The sequence below is a fragment of the Rhinoraja longicauda genome, chromosome 5 (assembly GCF_053455715.1).
Source record: "Rhinoraja longicauda isolate Sanriku21f chromosome 5, sRhiLon1.1, whole genome shotgun sequence".
In the NCBI taxonomy this organism is placed as follows: Eukaryota; Metazoa; Chordata; class Chondrichthyes; order Rajiformes; family Arhynchobatidae; genus Rhinoraja; species Rhinoraja longicauda.
The window spans coordinates 24,195,987-24,209,959 of NC_135957.1; the positions used below are offsets into that span (position 1 = coordinate 24,195,987).

Below are 13,973 nucleotides of genomic sequence, written 5' to 3' on the forward strand. Positions count from 1 at the left end.
GCAGCTACCTGGGGAGGGGGCGGTTTGGGTGGGAAGGGATGAGTTAACCAGGGAGGTGCGGAGGGAACGGTCTCTGCAGAAGGCGGAAAGGGGTGGAGATGGGAAAATGTGGCCAGTAGTGGGATCCCATTGGAGATGGTGGAAATTTCGGAGGATTATGTGTTATATGAGACGGCTGATGGGGTGGAAAGTAAGGACTAGGGGGACTCTGTCTCTGTTGCGACTTGGAGGAGGGGGAGAAAGGGCAGAGCTGTGAGGTACTGAGGAGACACGAGTGAGGGCCTCATCTATGATGGGAGAGGGGAACCCTCGTTCCCTAAAGAATGAGGACATCTCGGATGATCTAGTATGGAACACCTCATCTTGGGCGCAGATGCAGCGTAGACGGAGGAATTGGGAGTAGGGAATAGAGTCTTTGCAGGAAGCAGGGTTGGAAGAAGTGTAGTAGAGATAGTTGTGGGAGTCAGTAGGTTTCTAATAGACGTCTGTCAATAGTCTATTTCCTGTGATGGAGACTATGAGATCAAGAAAGGGGAGGGAGGTGTCGGTGATGGTCCAAGTAAATTTGAGTGCAGGATGAAAACTGGTGGTGAAGTTGATGAAGTCCATGAGTTCTGCATGGGTGCAGGAGGTAGCACCGATGCAGTTGTCAATGTAACAGAGATAAAGTTCGGGGATAGGGCCAGTGTACGTCTGGAACAGGGATTGTTCAACATATCCTTCAAAGAGGCAGGCATAGCTGGGCCCATGTGGGTGCCCATAGCTGCGCCTTGGACTTGGAGGAAGTGGGAGGAGTCAAAGGAGTTGTTGAGGGCGAGGTCCAGTTCCGCTAGGCGGAGTAGAGTGTCAGTAGAAGGAACTTGGATGGTTCTGCAGTCAAGGAAGAATTGGAGCGCTTTCCTGGTGGGGGATGGGGGTGTAGATGGACTGAACGTCCACAATAAAGATGAGGGAGTGGGGGCTCAGAAAGCGGAAGTCATTAAAGTGATGAAGGGCATGTGAGGTACCTTGGACATTGACACAAAATGCTGACGTAACTCAGCGAGTCAGGCAGCATCTCGGGAGAGAAGGAATCGGTGACGTTTCGGGTCGAGACCCTTCTTCAGACTGATGTCAGGGGAGGGGGCGGGGCAAAGATAGGATGTAGTCGGAGACAGGAAGACTAGTGGGAGGGGATAGAGAGGGGAAGCAGGGACTATCTGAAGTTAGAGAAGTCATTGTTCATACCGCAGTGGTGGAAACTGCCCGAGCGAAATGTGAGAGCTGGGCCTCACTCTGACAATGGAGGAGACCCAGGACAGAAAGGTCAGATTGGGAATGGGAGGGGGAGTTGAAGTGCTGAGCCACCGGGAGACCAGGTCGGTTGAGATGGACTGCGCGAAGGTCTTGGACATAGGTCGGGAGAGATTGGGCCAGAGGGGATAGGATGGAATCGAGGTACGTGGAAATCATTTCCGTGGGACAGGAGCAGGCAGAAACAATGGGTCTGCCAGGGCAATTGTGTTTGTGGATTTCGGGGAGAAGGTAAAAACGGGCTGTGCAGGGCTGGGAAACGATTAGGTTGGAGGCTGTGGAAGGCAAACAAACCAGAAGTGATGAAATCAGTAATGGTGTTTGAGATTAACGCCTGGTCCTCATCTGTGGAATCATGGTCCAAGGATAAGTAGGAGGAGGTATCTGAGAGTTGTCGCCTGGTAGAGGTCTGTGCGCCAGACTGCCATGCCACCTCCCTTGTCAGCGGGTTTGATTATAATGCCAGGGTTGCTGCAGAGTGAGCGGAGGACTCCCCTTACCTAGTCCAACTTCCTTCTTATGCAGAGATAGAGATGTTTGCTATACTTGAGACATTGAATGCAGGATCACAGCTGCGAAAACCTACAGCCATGCTACTAGGTGCCACCAGTGGCCAAGTGCCCTGGCAGCAGTGGGTGTAATGTTCCGGTGCACTGTCTTGCATGACATCCTGATAAAGAGCCAGTGGATTTTGGGAAGACCTGGGTTTGTCTGCTGACCATATTCTGACTAACTTGAGTTGCGCAGACAATTTCACAATCAATCCAATCTTAAGATTTACTACTGAGAGTCAGGGGAAAGGGAAACAAGAGATATAGACAGTGCCTATATATTGGTGAGACCGAGGGCGATCGTTTCACTGAACACATTCGCCTTGGCCTACTTGATCTACTGGTTGCCAAACAATTTAACTCCCCTTCCTTTTCCCACATTGATCTTTCTGTGCTGGGCCTCCTCCATTGTCAACAACAGCACCCAACATTTCGCTTGGGCAGCTTACAACCCAGCAGTTAAAATCTTGATTTCTCTATCTTCAAGTAAGCCTTACATTCCCTCCCTCTCTATCCCTCCCCCACCCTAGTCATCATACTTTTGAGTTGCACTGTCTGAAAAATCGTTATCACCCAGCCCTCAGCCGACTATAGAACATTGTGGACTCCACCTTTCCTTGATCATCGTTACTTTTTGCATATCTTTCATTCATTTGTTACATAGCTCTCTATATCTCTAATTTCCCTTTCCCCTGACTCTCAGTCTGAAGAAGGGTCTTGACCTGAAACATCACCTATTCCTTTTCTTCAGAGATGCTGCCTGACCCGCTGAGATATTCCAGCTTTTTGTGTCTATCTTCGGTTTAAACCAGTGTCTGCAGTTCCTTCCGACACATTTAAGATTTACGATGTGTCTTTAAAAAGGATCAACATACTCACTCACTCAGCAGGCTGTGAAACCCATGTTAATCGTGGGTGAAGAAGGTTAGAGTCATAGTGATACAGTGTGGAAACAGGCCCTGCGGACCAACTTGCCCACACCAGCCAACATGTCCCAGCTACACTGGTCCCATCTGCCCACATTTGGGCCATATCTCTCCAAACCTGTCCTAGCCATGTACCTGTCTAACTGTTTCTTAAATGTTAGAATAGTTCCTGCCTCAAATACCTCCTCTGGCAGCTACAGCAGGTTCACTGTGTATTTAGACGGTGTTACTGGCAGCTCAGTTATTGGCTGAGATGCCAGGTGGTTGGCCTGGCTCCTCTTTACATAAAACTCTTGGCAATTGTATACCCACCTGAGTGAGATTCAAGGTCCCATCTTAAAGATGTTAGGAAGGAACTGCAAATGCTGGTTTAGATGGTTTCTGCAGGTTTAGAAACAAAATGCTGGAGTAACTCAGTGGGACAGGAGCATCTCTGGAGAGAAGGAATGGGTGACATTTTGGGTTGAGACCCTTCTTCAGACCTAGAATCAATCTCCAATTGATTTGGCCACTGAGCTTGGGCAGGTAAATGGGAATACAGACTTGCTCAGCATCTGCATTCCCCTCTCGACCTAATAGGCTGATTCCAGAGGAACAGCGTGGCTGCTACGTCTGGGACCTACTAGGTTGCAGAAGTTGCCGGAAGGCGGACGCACGAGGGATCAGCCAACCGTCTCTAGGGACTCCAGCTCCAATGCCTTTGGCTTTCCTGAGCCTTACCCACAAGGCAACGGGGTCCTATTTAACCCATAGTTGGGACCCGGTTGATGGACACGCCAGTTGGCCTGCACGTCGCATCTATGGGGGCCAAAGTTCCTCCGAGATCCTCACGCAGTTTAGCCAGGGACTGAAGGTGGCCCCAGTTACCAGGTGTTGCCACGAGGAGGCACTGTGAGAGTCTTGATGATGCAGAGGTTATGTACTGGCAGAAGGAGGCTTATGCACTCGGCTCCCTTTTTTGCAAAAATCGCTAGCCAGCGGCATCTGGATTTATACCAGGGAACTAGACACATGCAACACCCTGTGGCTCACGCCACCAATGCTGCATATGGTGGGCCAAAGGACCTGTTTCCATGTTGTATCTTTCAATTAATTTAATCAAGGTCACCCGTGTCGATGAGACTCTAGGTAGGTGTATGCATTGCTGACCATGGTTTACTGGAGTGGGTTGAGGGGTCATGATATCTTCCCTTTTCCCACAGAGGAAGATGCCGAGTTAAGAATCAAGTGGGTGGAAAGGAAGACCAATGTTTCTAGCCAAATCAAACCAAAGCTGGAATGTTGCTGCCTTCAATCAAGGCCTTACTATTGCTTTTTGCAGTCTAAGCTCCACTGTGAACTGATTTCTCGGGGGAGCTACCGTAAAGGTCCAACTGGCTGTGGAGATTTACATCCCCAAAGACAGGGGGAAAATAAGCACAAAATAATGTTGTAACAATATACACGTGACTGACTCGTTTGTGCTGTTTCTCTTAAAGCATGAACAGCTTGATGTGGTGCCTGAGTCTTTTTGCGACAAATAACAGTTGGGTTATTTGAACAGTTGGGCACTTTGAATCTGTATCTTTGCGATTGTAAGTCTTTTGCTAGCTAACATATTTACATAGACACATAGAAAGTAGGCGCAGGAGTAGCCTCCTGGCAAGCCTCCTTCTGCCAGTACATAACCTTTGCATCATCAAGACTCGCAGTGCCTCCTTGTGGCAACACCTGGTAACTGGCCCTTCGAGCCAGCACCGCCATTCAATATGATCATGGCTGATCATCCAAAATCAGTACCTGTTCAGGCTTTTTCCCCTTATCCCTTGATTCCGTTAGATAGGTGAGCTAGATCTAACTCTTGAAAACATCCAGTGAATTTGCCTCCACTGCCTTCTGTGGCAGAGAATTCCACAGATTCACAACTCTCTGGGTGAAAAAGTTTTTCTTCATCTCAGTCCTAAATGGCTTACCCCTTATTCCTAAACTGTTTCTGGACTCCCCCAACATCAGGAACATTTTTCCTGCATCTACCATGTCCAATCCTCTAAGAATTTTATATATTTCTATAAGATCCCCTAAATTTCAGCGAATACAAGCCCAGTCGACCCATTCTTTCAACATATATCAGTCCCGCCATCCTGGGAATTAACCTGATGAACCTACGCTGCACCCCCTCAATCGCAATAATGTCCTTCCTCAAATTAGGAGATCAAAATTGTACACAATATTCCAGGTGCGGTCTCACCAGGGCCGTGTACAACTGCAGTAGGACCTCCTTGCTCCTAAACTCAAATCCTCTTGCATTGAAGGCCAACATGCCATTAGCTTTCTTCACTGCCTGTACCTGAATGCTTACTTTCAGTGACAGATTCACAAGCACACCCAGGTCTCGTTGCACCTCTCCATCCCCTAATCTGACACCATTCAGATAATTATCTGCCTTCCTGTTCTTGCCACCAAAGTGGATAACTTCACATTTATCCACATTATACTGCATCTGCCATGCTTCTGCACACTCACCCAACCTATCCAAGTCACCCTGCAGCCTCATAGCATCCTCCTCGCAGCTCACACTGCTACCCAGCTTTGTGTCATCCGCAAACCTAGAGATGTTACAATTAATTCCTTCGTCTAAATCGTTAATATATATTGTAAACAACTGGGGTCCTGGCACTGAGCCTTGCGGCACCCCACGAGTCACTGCCTACCATTCTGTAAAGGACCCGTTAATTCCTACTCTTTGCTTCCAGCTCTCTATCCAGCTCTCTATCCATGTCAATACCCTACTCCCAATACTATGTGCTCTAATTTTGCACACTAATCTCTTGTGTGGGGTTTTGTCAAAGGCTTTTTGAAAGTCCAGATACACCACATCAGGACCCTATTCTCTGAATTAACCGTGTCACTCTCCATCCTAATGCAGAATTCCACCATATTATGGCCATTGTTGCCCAAGGGGCCTTGCACAACAAGATCGCCAACTAATCCTTCCTCATTACACAATACCCAGTCTAGGATGCTACATGCATCCCCAATTTCCTGCTTGATGCTATCCCCAACCCCCCTACTGCTGTTTGGTGGTCTGTGTACAACTCCAACAAGCATTTTCTGCCCATGGCTATTTCGCAGCTCTACCCATACTGATTCTACAGCATCCAAGCTAATGTCTCTCCTTGCTATTGCGTTAATCTCCTCTTTAACCAGCAATGCCACCCTATCTGCTCTTTCCTTTCTGTCTATCCTTCCTGAATATCGAATACCCCTGCATGTTTAGCTCCCAGCCTTGGTCACCCTGGAGCCATGTCTCCGTAATTCTAACAATATCATATCCCTTAACTAGTAATATCATATCCCTTAACTAGTAATATCATATCCCTTAACTACTAATCATATCCCTTAACTATTATTTGCTCGGGGAAATCAGAATTATTCAGATCCAAAGTTGAAACTCGGCTTTCCGTGATAAATAGACGATTGTTTAGACGATAGACAATAAAATGCTGATGCTGGTTTACTACAAAAAGGACACAAAGTGCCTCGAGATTAGCGAGCGCGGTTTGAGGCGGATGTTTGATCCCAATTGTAGCGCATCGTGGTCCACATCCATTCAGTTCATGTAGACACAAGGAACTGCAGATGCTGGTTTTTATTTTATTTTTTAAACACGAAGTGCTGGCGTAATTCAGCGAGTCAGGCAGATTCTACCTTGACCATCTGAGTTACTCCAGCACTTTGTGCCCATTAAATTAATGCTCTCTATCAAATGTCTCTACCAGGGCGGAGAGTGTTTCTCGGTGAAAGCCGGGCTGCTCCACGAGGGTATCTTTGTCTTCTGACAGGAGAGAGAGACTCCCTTTCAATGAATCATTTTGCTTTTGGTCATGTGCTTCTTCTGCCAGTCTCCAGCTGCGGGAGCAGGAAGTAAGTCTTTTGTTTGGTTCACCCGATGACATGAAGCGCCTGATCTCATGGCTGCACAGAGCTGCGAGCCGGCAGTGAAGCGATGGATGCGGTGGGCGAGGCGCCACTCTTCCCCACCCTCTCTCCAGCCATCTCCTATGTGAAGCTGGGCTTCACCATCGCCTACACCGTCTTTTACTCGCTGCTGTTCGCATTTGTCTGCGTTCAGCTCCTGTTGATTCTGCATTATAGGCACAAGAGGCTGAGCTACCAAACGGTGTTTCTCTTCCTCTGCTTGATCTGGGCTGCCCTGAGGACCATCCTTTTCTCGTTTTACTTCCAGGATTTTGCGCAGGCCAACTCGCTCGGTCCTTTCCCTTACTGGCTGCTCTACTGCTTCCCAGTCTGTCTTCAGTTCTTCAGTTTAAGTTTGATGAACCTGTACTTCACGCAGGTGAGTGCGAGCGCGTTTGTTTCTTTTCCACAAAAGCGTCCGAGTTGCTGACCTGCATTCTGACAGTTAAGCTGTTAGAGGTAAAAAGAGATCGGTTTTCATTTACAGGTAGTTTTTGCTGCAACTCAATAGTTGCGTCCCTAAGAAACTGCGTGTTATAGAAATCGCGTTATAAATGTACCAATGAGGAAAAGGGTGAGGTTGGGGAATTTCTGATTCACAATAACAAAGTTATTTTCTCCCGCAGGGTTTTCAAAAAACAATGGCCTTTTTAATAGCTACGTTTATTTTTGTTACTGCAAGCTAAAAGTACGAAAGGCTGCATGTTATATTATTAAATAGACTATTAGTGCGCAAGTGTCAATAGAAGCGATCGCTTGTCAATTTCTATGGCCACCCGGGATGAGACTGTCTGATTACTGCTGTGAATGGAAACAAGGAAACAGTTTTCCCCTTGTACTGTTTAAATCCAAAACAGCATTTTCGTCTGCTTGGCACTTTCCAAAATAAGCTCTAATTGACTCTCTAGTCCCCTATCAAAATTGTGTTATAACCAATTAGGCCCAGATTCATAGTGATATCGTTGTTGCTGGAGTAACATGTAGTAACTGTGTCATACAATAGTGACTATTAAGCTTTCAGACATCTTTGACCTGAAACATCCACTGTTTCTCTTTCCATTGTCTTTCCTTGTCCATTGGAATGTTTCCAGCAATTAGCTTTTTTTAAATTTGCGTTTGGTGTGTATTTCACCTGATTATCTTCAGAGAGATTTTAGTGATACTATATTATTAAGGGCAGGAATCAAGTTAGAATTTGAAATTTGAAAAGGTGGCAAATCCAGAGATCAGTCTGCCCAGGCTATTCTTCTGAATTTGGGATTTTTAAGTAAAAATTAAATTTTAAAATCCACTTTGCTTCTACTGTGATCCTGGGAGCTATGAAGGGTGCCTTTGCAGCATCTTCCCTCAAAGTTATTCCTCTTTCTGTGACCTTCCATTAGCAGCTGCCAAATCGGTATGTTCGGTATGCCACCTCATGGCACTCCTGTTGCTGTTTTCTCATCGGTTGCTCACTTGCTGGATGACCTACCTACCTGACATGAGGAAACCAGACTGCAGTCAGACTTGGTGCTCTCCTGCTGGGTAAAGATGGGCACTGAGAGATGTGAGCAGAACCTCTCTGCTTTAAGGGTGCACAGATGTACAATTACATTGGACAGGAATAGGAGGTTGCAAGCCGAAGGAGATTGTAGCCAAACTTAAAATGCTTCAGGAATAGCACCTGCGATTAGTAGGCTGGGCAGATGTAGGGGGAGGGACAGCCACGAAAATGTTCAAATCCAGGAACTCAGTATATCTGCCACAGAATAATAAAAGCACAAAAAGCAGAACTGAAATCAGTTGAAAACGAAGAACTGACAGACTTCACTAAAGCTTCTCCTTTTCCATGTAACCACTGCGATTTACCACTGCAACAACTCACAAGAACCATTTATTTATTCACAAAGTGCTGGAGTAACTCAGCAGGTCGGGCAGCATCTCGGAGAGAAGGAATGGGTGACGTTTCGGGTCGAGACCCTTCTTCAGACTGATGTCAGGGGGGGGGGCGGGACAAAGGAAGGATGTAGGTGGAGACAGGAAGATAGAGGGAAATCTGGGAAGGAGGAGGGGAAGAGAGGGACAGAGGAACTATCTAAAGTTGGAGAAGTCGACGTTCATACCACCGGGCTGCAAACTGCCCAGGCGAAATATGAGGTGCTGTTCCTCCAATTTCCGGTGGGCCTCACTATGGCACTGGAGGAGGCCCATGACAGAAAGGTCAGACTGGGAATGGGAGGGGGAGTTGAAGTGCTCGGCCACCGGGAGATCAGTTTGGTTAATGCGGACCGAGCGCAGGTGTTCAGCGTAGCGATCGCCGAGCCTGTGCTTGGTTTCGCCGATGTAAATAAGTTGGTATCTAGAGCAGCGGATGCAATAGATGACGTTGGAGGAGATGCAGGTGAACCTTTGTCTCACCTGGAAAGACTGTTTGGGTCCTTGGATGGAGTTGAGGGGGGAGGTAAAGGGACAGGTGTTGCATCTCGTGCGGTTGCAGGGGAAAGTGCCCGGGGTTGGGGTGGTTTGGGTAGGAAGGGACGAGTGGACCAGGGAGTTGCAGAGGGAACGGTCTCTTCGGAACGCAGAGAGGGGAGGGGATGGGAAGATATGGCCAGTGGTGGGGTCCCGTTGTAGGTGAAACAAGAACCATTTTTTTTCCCAGCTCCACTATCTGCACATTTCCAATTCCTTCTCATTTGCCCAATTACACGTGAACCATGGCAGCAGCAGGGACACTTGCAAGCATGAGAAGCCCACCTTGAGTTGCCCACCATCTACCTGTCGATTGCAACAGGCACTGTGCACAACCCTCAATATTCTGAACTAATTGATAAAACCTTCCCATATCTTTCCCTGCTATAAAGTAAACAAGGTTTTCCACGTAATTGTAGTTTGTTGTCATTCCTCAAATCCTGAAATTATTGCAATTGCTAATCAGAGTTTTAATAAAGGCTTAGTATTCTATGCCACAAGTTAAGAAATCCTGGATCCCATGTGTTTCCTGCCCAACAGGAACGCCTCATCCAGTCCTGCCATCTTTGAAGATGTGTGTGAGAGAAAACCCCTCGATCTTTTTCTTAACATTGATCTCTTCCACACTGTGGCCACAAATATCCCTGACAACAGGTCAGTATCAGGGTCAGTCTATGGAGCATCATCACTGCACCTCGTGGTCTTGATATTTTCCCCTCATGTTGATCATTTCCACCGATTAAATTAATGGTTTCAAAGCAATTCCTTTAATTCTGGGTCCACTGAACTTAATCCTTTTTTTTGTCCTCAAACCTTTCCTTGGTATAAACAGCTGTTAAGATATTTCCTTTTCTTGCCACTTAATTTCACTTTTGCTAACTAATAGTACAACAAACAGAATGAAGACAGATTTATGGATCTGATATAACTGGTGATTTTGAAGGGCAAAACCTTTGCCATGCAGAACTTTCCTTTAACGTTCTACTTCCACTAAGCCCTTTCAAGATGGGATGTGAGAAAGTGTTTTGGCTTTTTGCTTTCGCTTATGAATGTTATTTTGTCTTCTCTCTGAGTCAATGAGCCACTCAATATTGGGAAAACAAAGCCTTTGTCTCCAGTGTAAACCTCCAATTCTATGTCCTCTTTGTCTTCATGTCGACCTTCCCCACATTCGTGACAGTACCTATCTCACTACCATTTCTTACAACCTGAGAGCCTGGGCCATGAATTTGAGACCTGCAGACTCAGTTCTTCCAACATTCATGAGGCAAGGCTCCCATCTTAAGCTCATTCAAAACTCTTTTGTCTGTATCCTACTTCCCCCTAAGTTCTGTTGACCTATCATCCTCGCTGACTTGCACTGGAGTTTATTCAGGTAACATATTCCTTTTAAAATTCTCATCCCTAATTTAAACCTGACCATAGCTACACTCCTCTCCATTGCTCTGTAGCCTCCCCCTGCCCAAAAATACTCGGAAAACCATTGACTGCCTCCAATTATATCTCTGACACACCATCTGCTCCCTTTGTCCCATCGGCACAAATCATGGTGTTATTAGATTATGTTCCAACTCATTGTATCACCTTTCTAAACATTTCTGACTTCACGGTCTCTTTCTTCCATCTAGGCTTATCATAAAAGCTGGAATCACTCGATTCCCCAAATCCCTCAACTCCCTGATTTTTCAAAATCTATCTCCATTCTCTGCATTGGTGGTGGAGCTAGAAGAGCTGCTGCCCGACAGCTCCAGCGACCTGGTAAATCCTCACCTCTGGTGCTGTCTTTGTGGAGTTTGCACATTCTCCCTGTGACCATGTGGGTTTCCTTCAGGTGTTTCAATTTTCTTCCCCGTCCTTTTGGAAGGAAAGAATAAAGACCATCAGTCAGGGAATTGAATATGGAGGTTTGGACATGATGTTACAGCTGTACAAGTAAGATTGCACTTGGAGTATTGTGTTCAGTTTTGCTCAGCCTGCTATAGGAAAGATGCCATTAATCTGGAAAGACTGCAGAGAAGATTTGCGAAGATGTTGTTGGGTTTGAGGGTCTGACCCATGGGGAGTGATTAGGCAGGCTAGGATTTTATTCCTTGGAGTTCAAGAGGCTGAGGGGGATCTTAAAGAAATGTATAAAACCATGAGGGGAATAGATAGGGTAAATGCACAGTCCTTTTCTCAGAGTAGGGATATCAAAAACTAGAGGGCATGGGTTTAAGTTGAGAGGACAAGATTTAGGAGGAACCTGAGGGGCAACTTTTTCATGCAGAGGATGGTGGATATATGGAACAAGCTGCTGGAAAAAATGTTTGGGGTGGGTGTAATACCACCATTTAAAAGACATTTGGACAGGTACATGGAGAGGAAAGGTTTTTGAGGGATATGGGTCAAACATGGACAAATGAAACAAGCTTAGAGGGGTATCTTACTGAGTGTGGATGGGTTGCGCATGACCTGTTTCTACTTTCTATGATTCTAAATTTTAAAAATGCATATTAGGGCGGCAAGGTGGTGCAGCAAAAGAGTCGCTGCATTACAGCACCAGGTTTGTAGGTTAATTGGCTTCAGTAAGAAGTGTAAAATTGTCCTCAGTGGGTAGGATAGTGCTAGTGTACAGTGATCATTGGTCTCAGGGCCTGTTTCCGCGCTGTATCTCTCTAAACTATATAAAGGAGAGGTGTAGAATCTAGGGGGAGCTGATGGAAATGTGAGAAGCTTGACAAAATGTGTTAAGGTGTAGGATTTGTATAAAAAATGGTGCTTGATGGTGTGGACATGGTGAGCTGAAGGGCCCATTTCTCTGCCATGTCTATGAAATAACCTCCAGCGACCTCTAGGGTAGAAAATTCCAAGTTGTTGTTTGCTACCAGCATAAGAAAATTATCTGATGAATGGCATTCATTCAATGTAAAGTTCTTGCAGGGTATTTTCAGAAAGAATTCTTGGGGAATTCCATCTTCACTATGTATCTATTTTTAATTGCAATTTCAAAATTAGATGACAGAGTGCTGGTTACAAAGCTTTATAGAGAGCAGAGGGTTCAACGAGATTTTGTCTTGGTGTTTTTACTGTTTAAAGTCCTGTTAAGGGAAAAGTGAGGAGGTAAGGGGGTGAAGGAAGGGGGAGGGGGTCAGTTGTTAGGGATTACCTAAATCAGAGCACTCCCAAATCTCTTTGCACCTCCGATTTCTGTATCCTCTTCCCATTTCGAAAATAATCTTTGCCTTTATTCCTACGACCAAGGTGCATGACTCCACGCTTTGCTGCGCTGTATTCCATCTGCCAATTCTTTGCCCGCTCTCCCAACCTGTCCAAGTCCTTTTACTGACTCCCAGCTTCCTCTACAGTACCTGGCCCTCTACCTATCTTTGTATCATCCACAAACTTGGCCACAAAGTCATCAATTCCATCATCCAAATCCTTAATATACAATAGTGAAGAGTAGCTGCCCCAGCACCAACCCCTGCAGAATATCACTAATCGCTGGCAGCCAACAAAAAAGTGCCCTTTATTCCCACTCTTTGCCTTAGGCCATTCTGCCAACCTGCTATCCCTGTTAGTATTTTGCCTCTAATACCATGGGATCTTATCTTATTTAATAGCTTCCCTTGTGGCACCTTATCAAAGGCCTTCTGAAAATACAAGTAAATAACTTCTCCTTTGTCTATTCTGCTATTTACTTCCTCAAAGAATTTCAACGGATTTATCAGGCAAGATTTTGTGATCCCTTCTCGAAACCATGCTGATTTCAGCCTATTTCATCATGTGCTTCCAAGTATTCTGAAACCTCATCTTTAATAATGGACTCTAAAATCTCTAATGGACCAACCATTGAAGTCAGGCTAACCTGCCTATGGTTTCCCTTCTTTTTCCTCGCTCCCTTTTTGAACAGCGGAGTAATATTTGCAATTTTCCAGTCCTCTGGAACCACTCCAGACTAGTGATTCTTGAAAGATCATACTGCTAACTCCACAATCTCTAAAGCTACCTCTTTCAGAGCCCTGGGGTATATTCCATCTGATCCAGGTGACTTATCCACCTTCAAACCCCCCTGGGTGAAACATGCAGTGAGATTTACCCACCAGCAGGGTATCTTAAGAAAATCATTATCTTGGTTTCAGTGTAGAAGCAAGCAATGAGAATCCAGAGGTTCTTTCTTGTAAGCTGATATAAATAGAATGACAGAGACACTGGCATGATGTCTACAATCAATGTTAATTCTTCATCTGAATCCTTTTAAATACTAATTCAATTCCCTCTTTAAATGTCATTAAACATTGAGTTAGTTGCCCATTGTGTTCAATAGTCTATGACTTCCTGTGTAAAATATAACCAGGAAAGTACATGCTCACAAGCTAATTACAGTTGCGTAAGGTGATCCAACTCAACTGAGACCGTCTGTCTAATTGGAATTGGTGCGTCTCTTCATCAGTATTCTCTGTGAGTCTTTGTTCTTCGTTCAAAGCCAAATGCCACAATTTCCCTCAAGTAATGTACGGAAATAAAAATTTGAAAAAATATATGTCGTCTATAGCATTAAATACACTGTATTGGGAGATGAACTATGTAGGGCGTTTAACACAACTGGCATGAATGTTGAGGCAACTAATTTCCTCAATACTCTTTCATTTATCCTCTTGTTCCTCTGTGCATCTGATGCACCAACACAGGGGCATCTGGGCATCCATGTGACCCATGCATGGTCCGTAGACCACTGAGGCAACCAGTGCAGGGACAGACCTTCTCAACACTTGTAAGCCCCCATTGGTATAATTGAAGCAGTCCTGTTGAGTGGGTT

The 13,973-nt window shown here is 45.5% G+C and overlaps 1 protein-coding gene across 1 annotated transcript in view; it reads left to right on the forward strand.

Annotated features, from left to right (window-relative positions):
* The first annotated feature begins 6,672 nt into the window (after positions 1–6,672).
* gpr137ba (G protein-coupled receptor 137Ba) overlaps positions 6,673–13,973 on the forward strand; it is a 30,845-nt gene continuing 23,544 nt past the window's right edge. Inside the window, exon 1 of the mRNA XM_078399126.1 lies at positions 6,673–7,106. Coding sequence (XP_078255252.1) covers positions 6,756–7,106 — 351 coding nt within the window. The 5' untranslated portion in view covers positions 6,673–6,755. The remainder of the gene's footprint in view (positions 7,107–13,973) is intronic.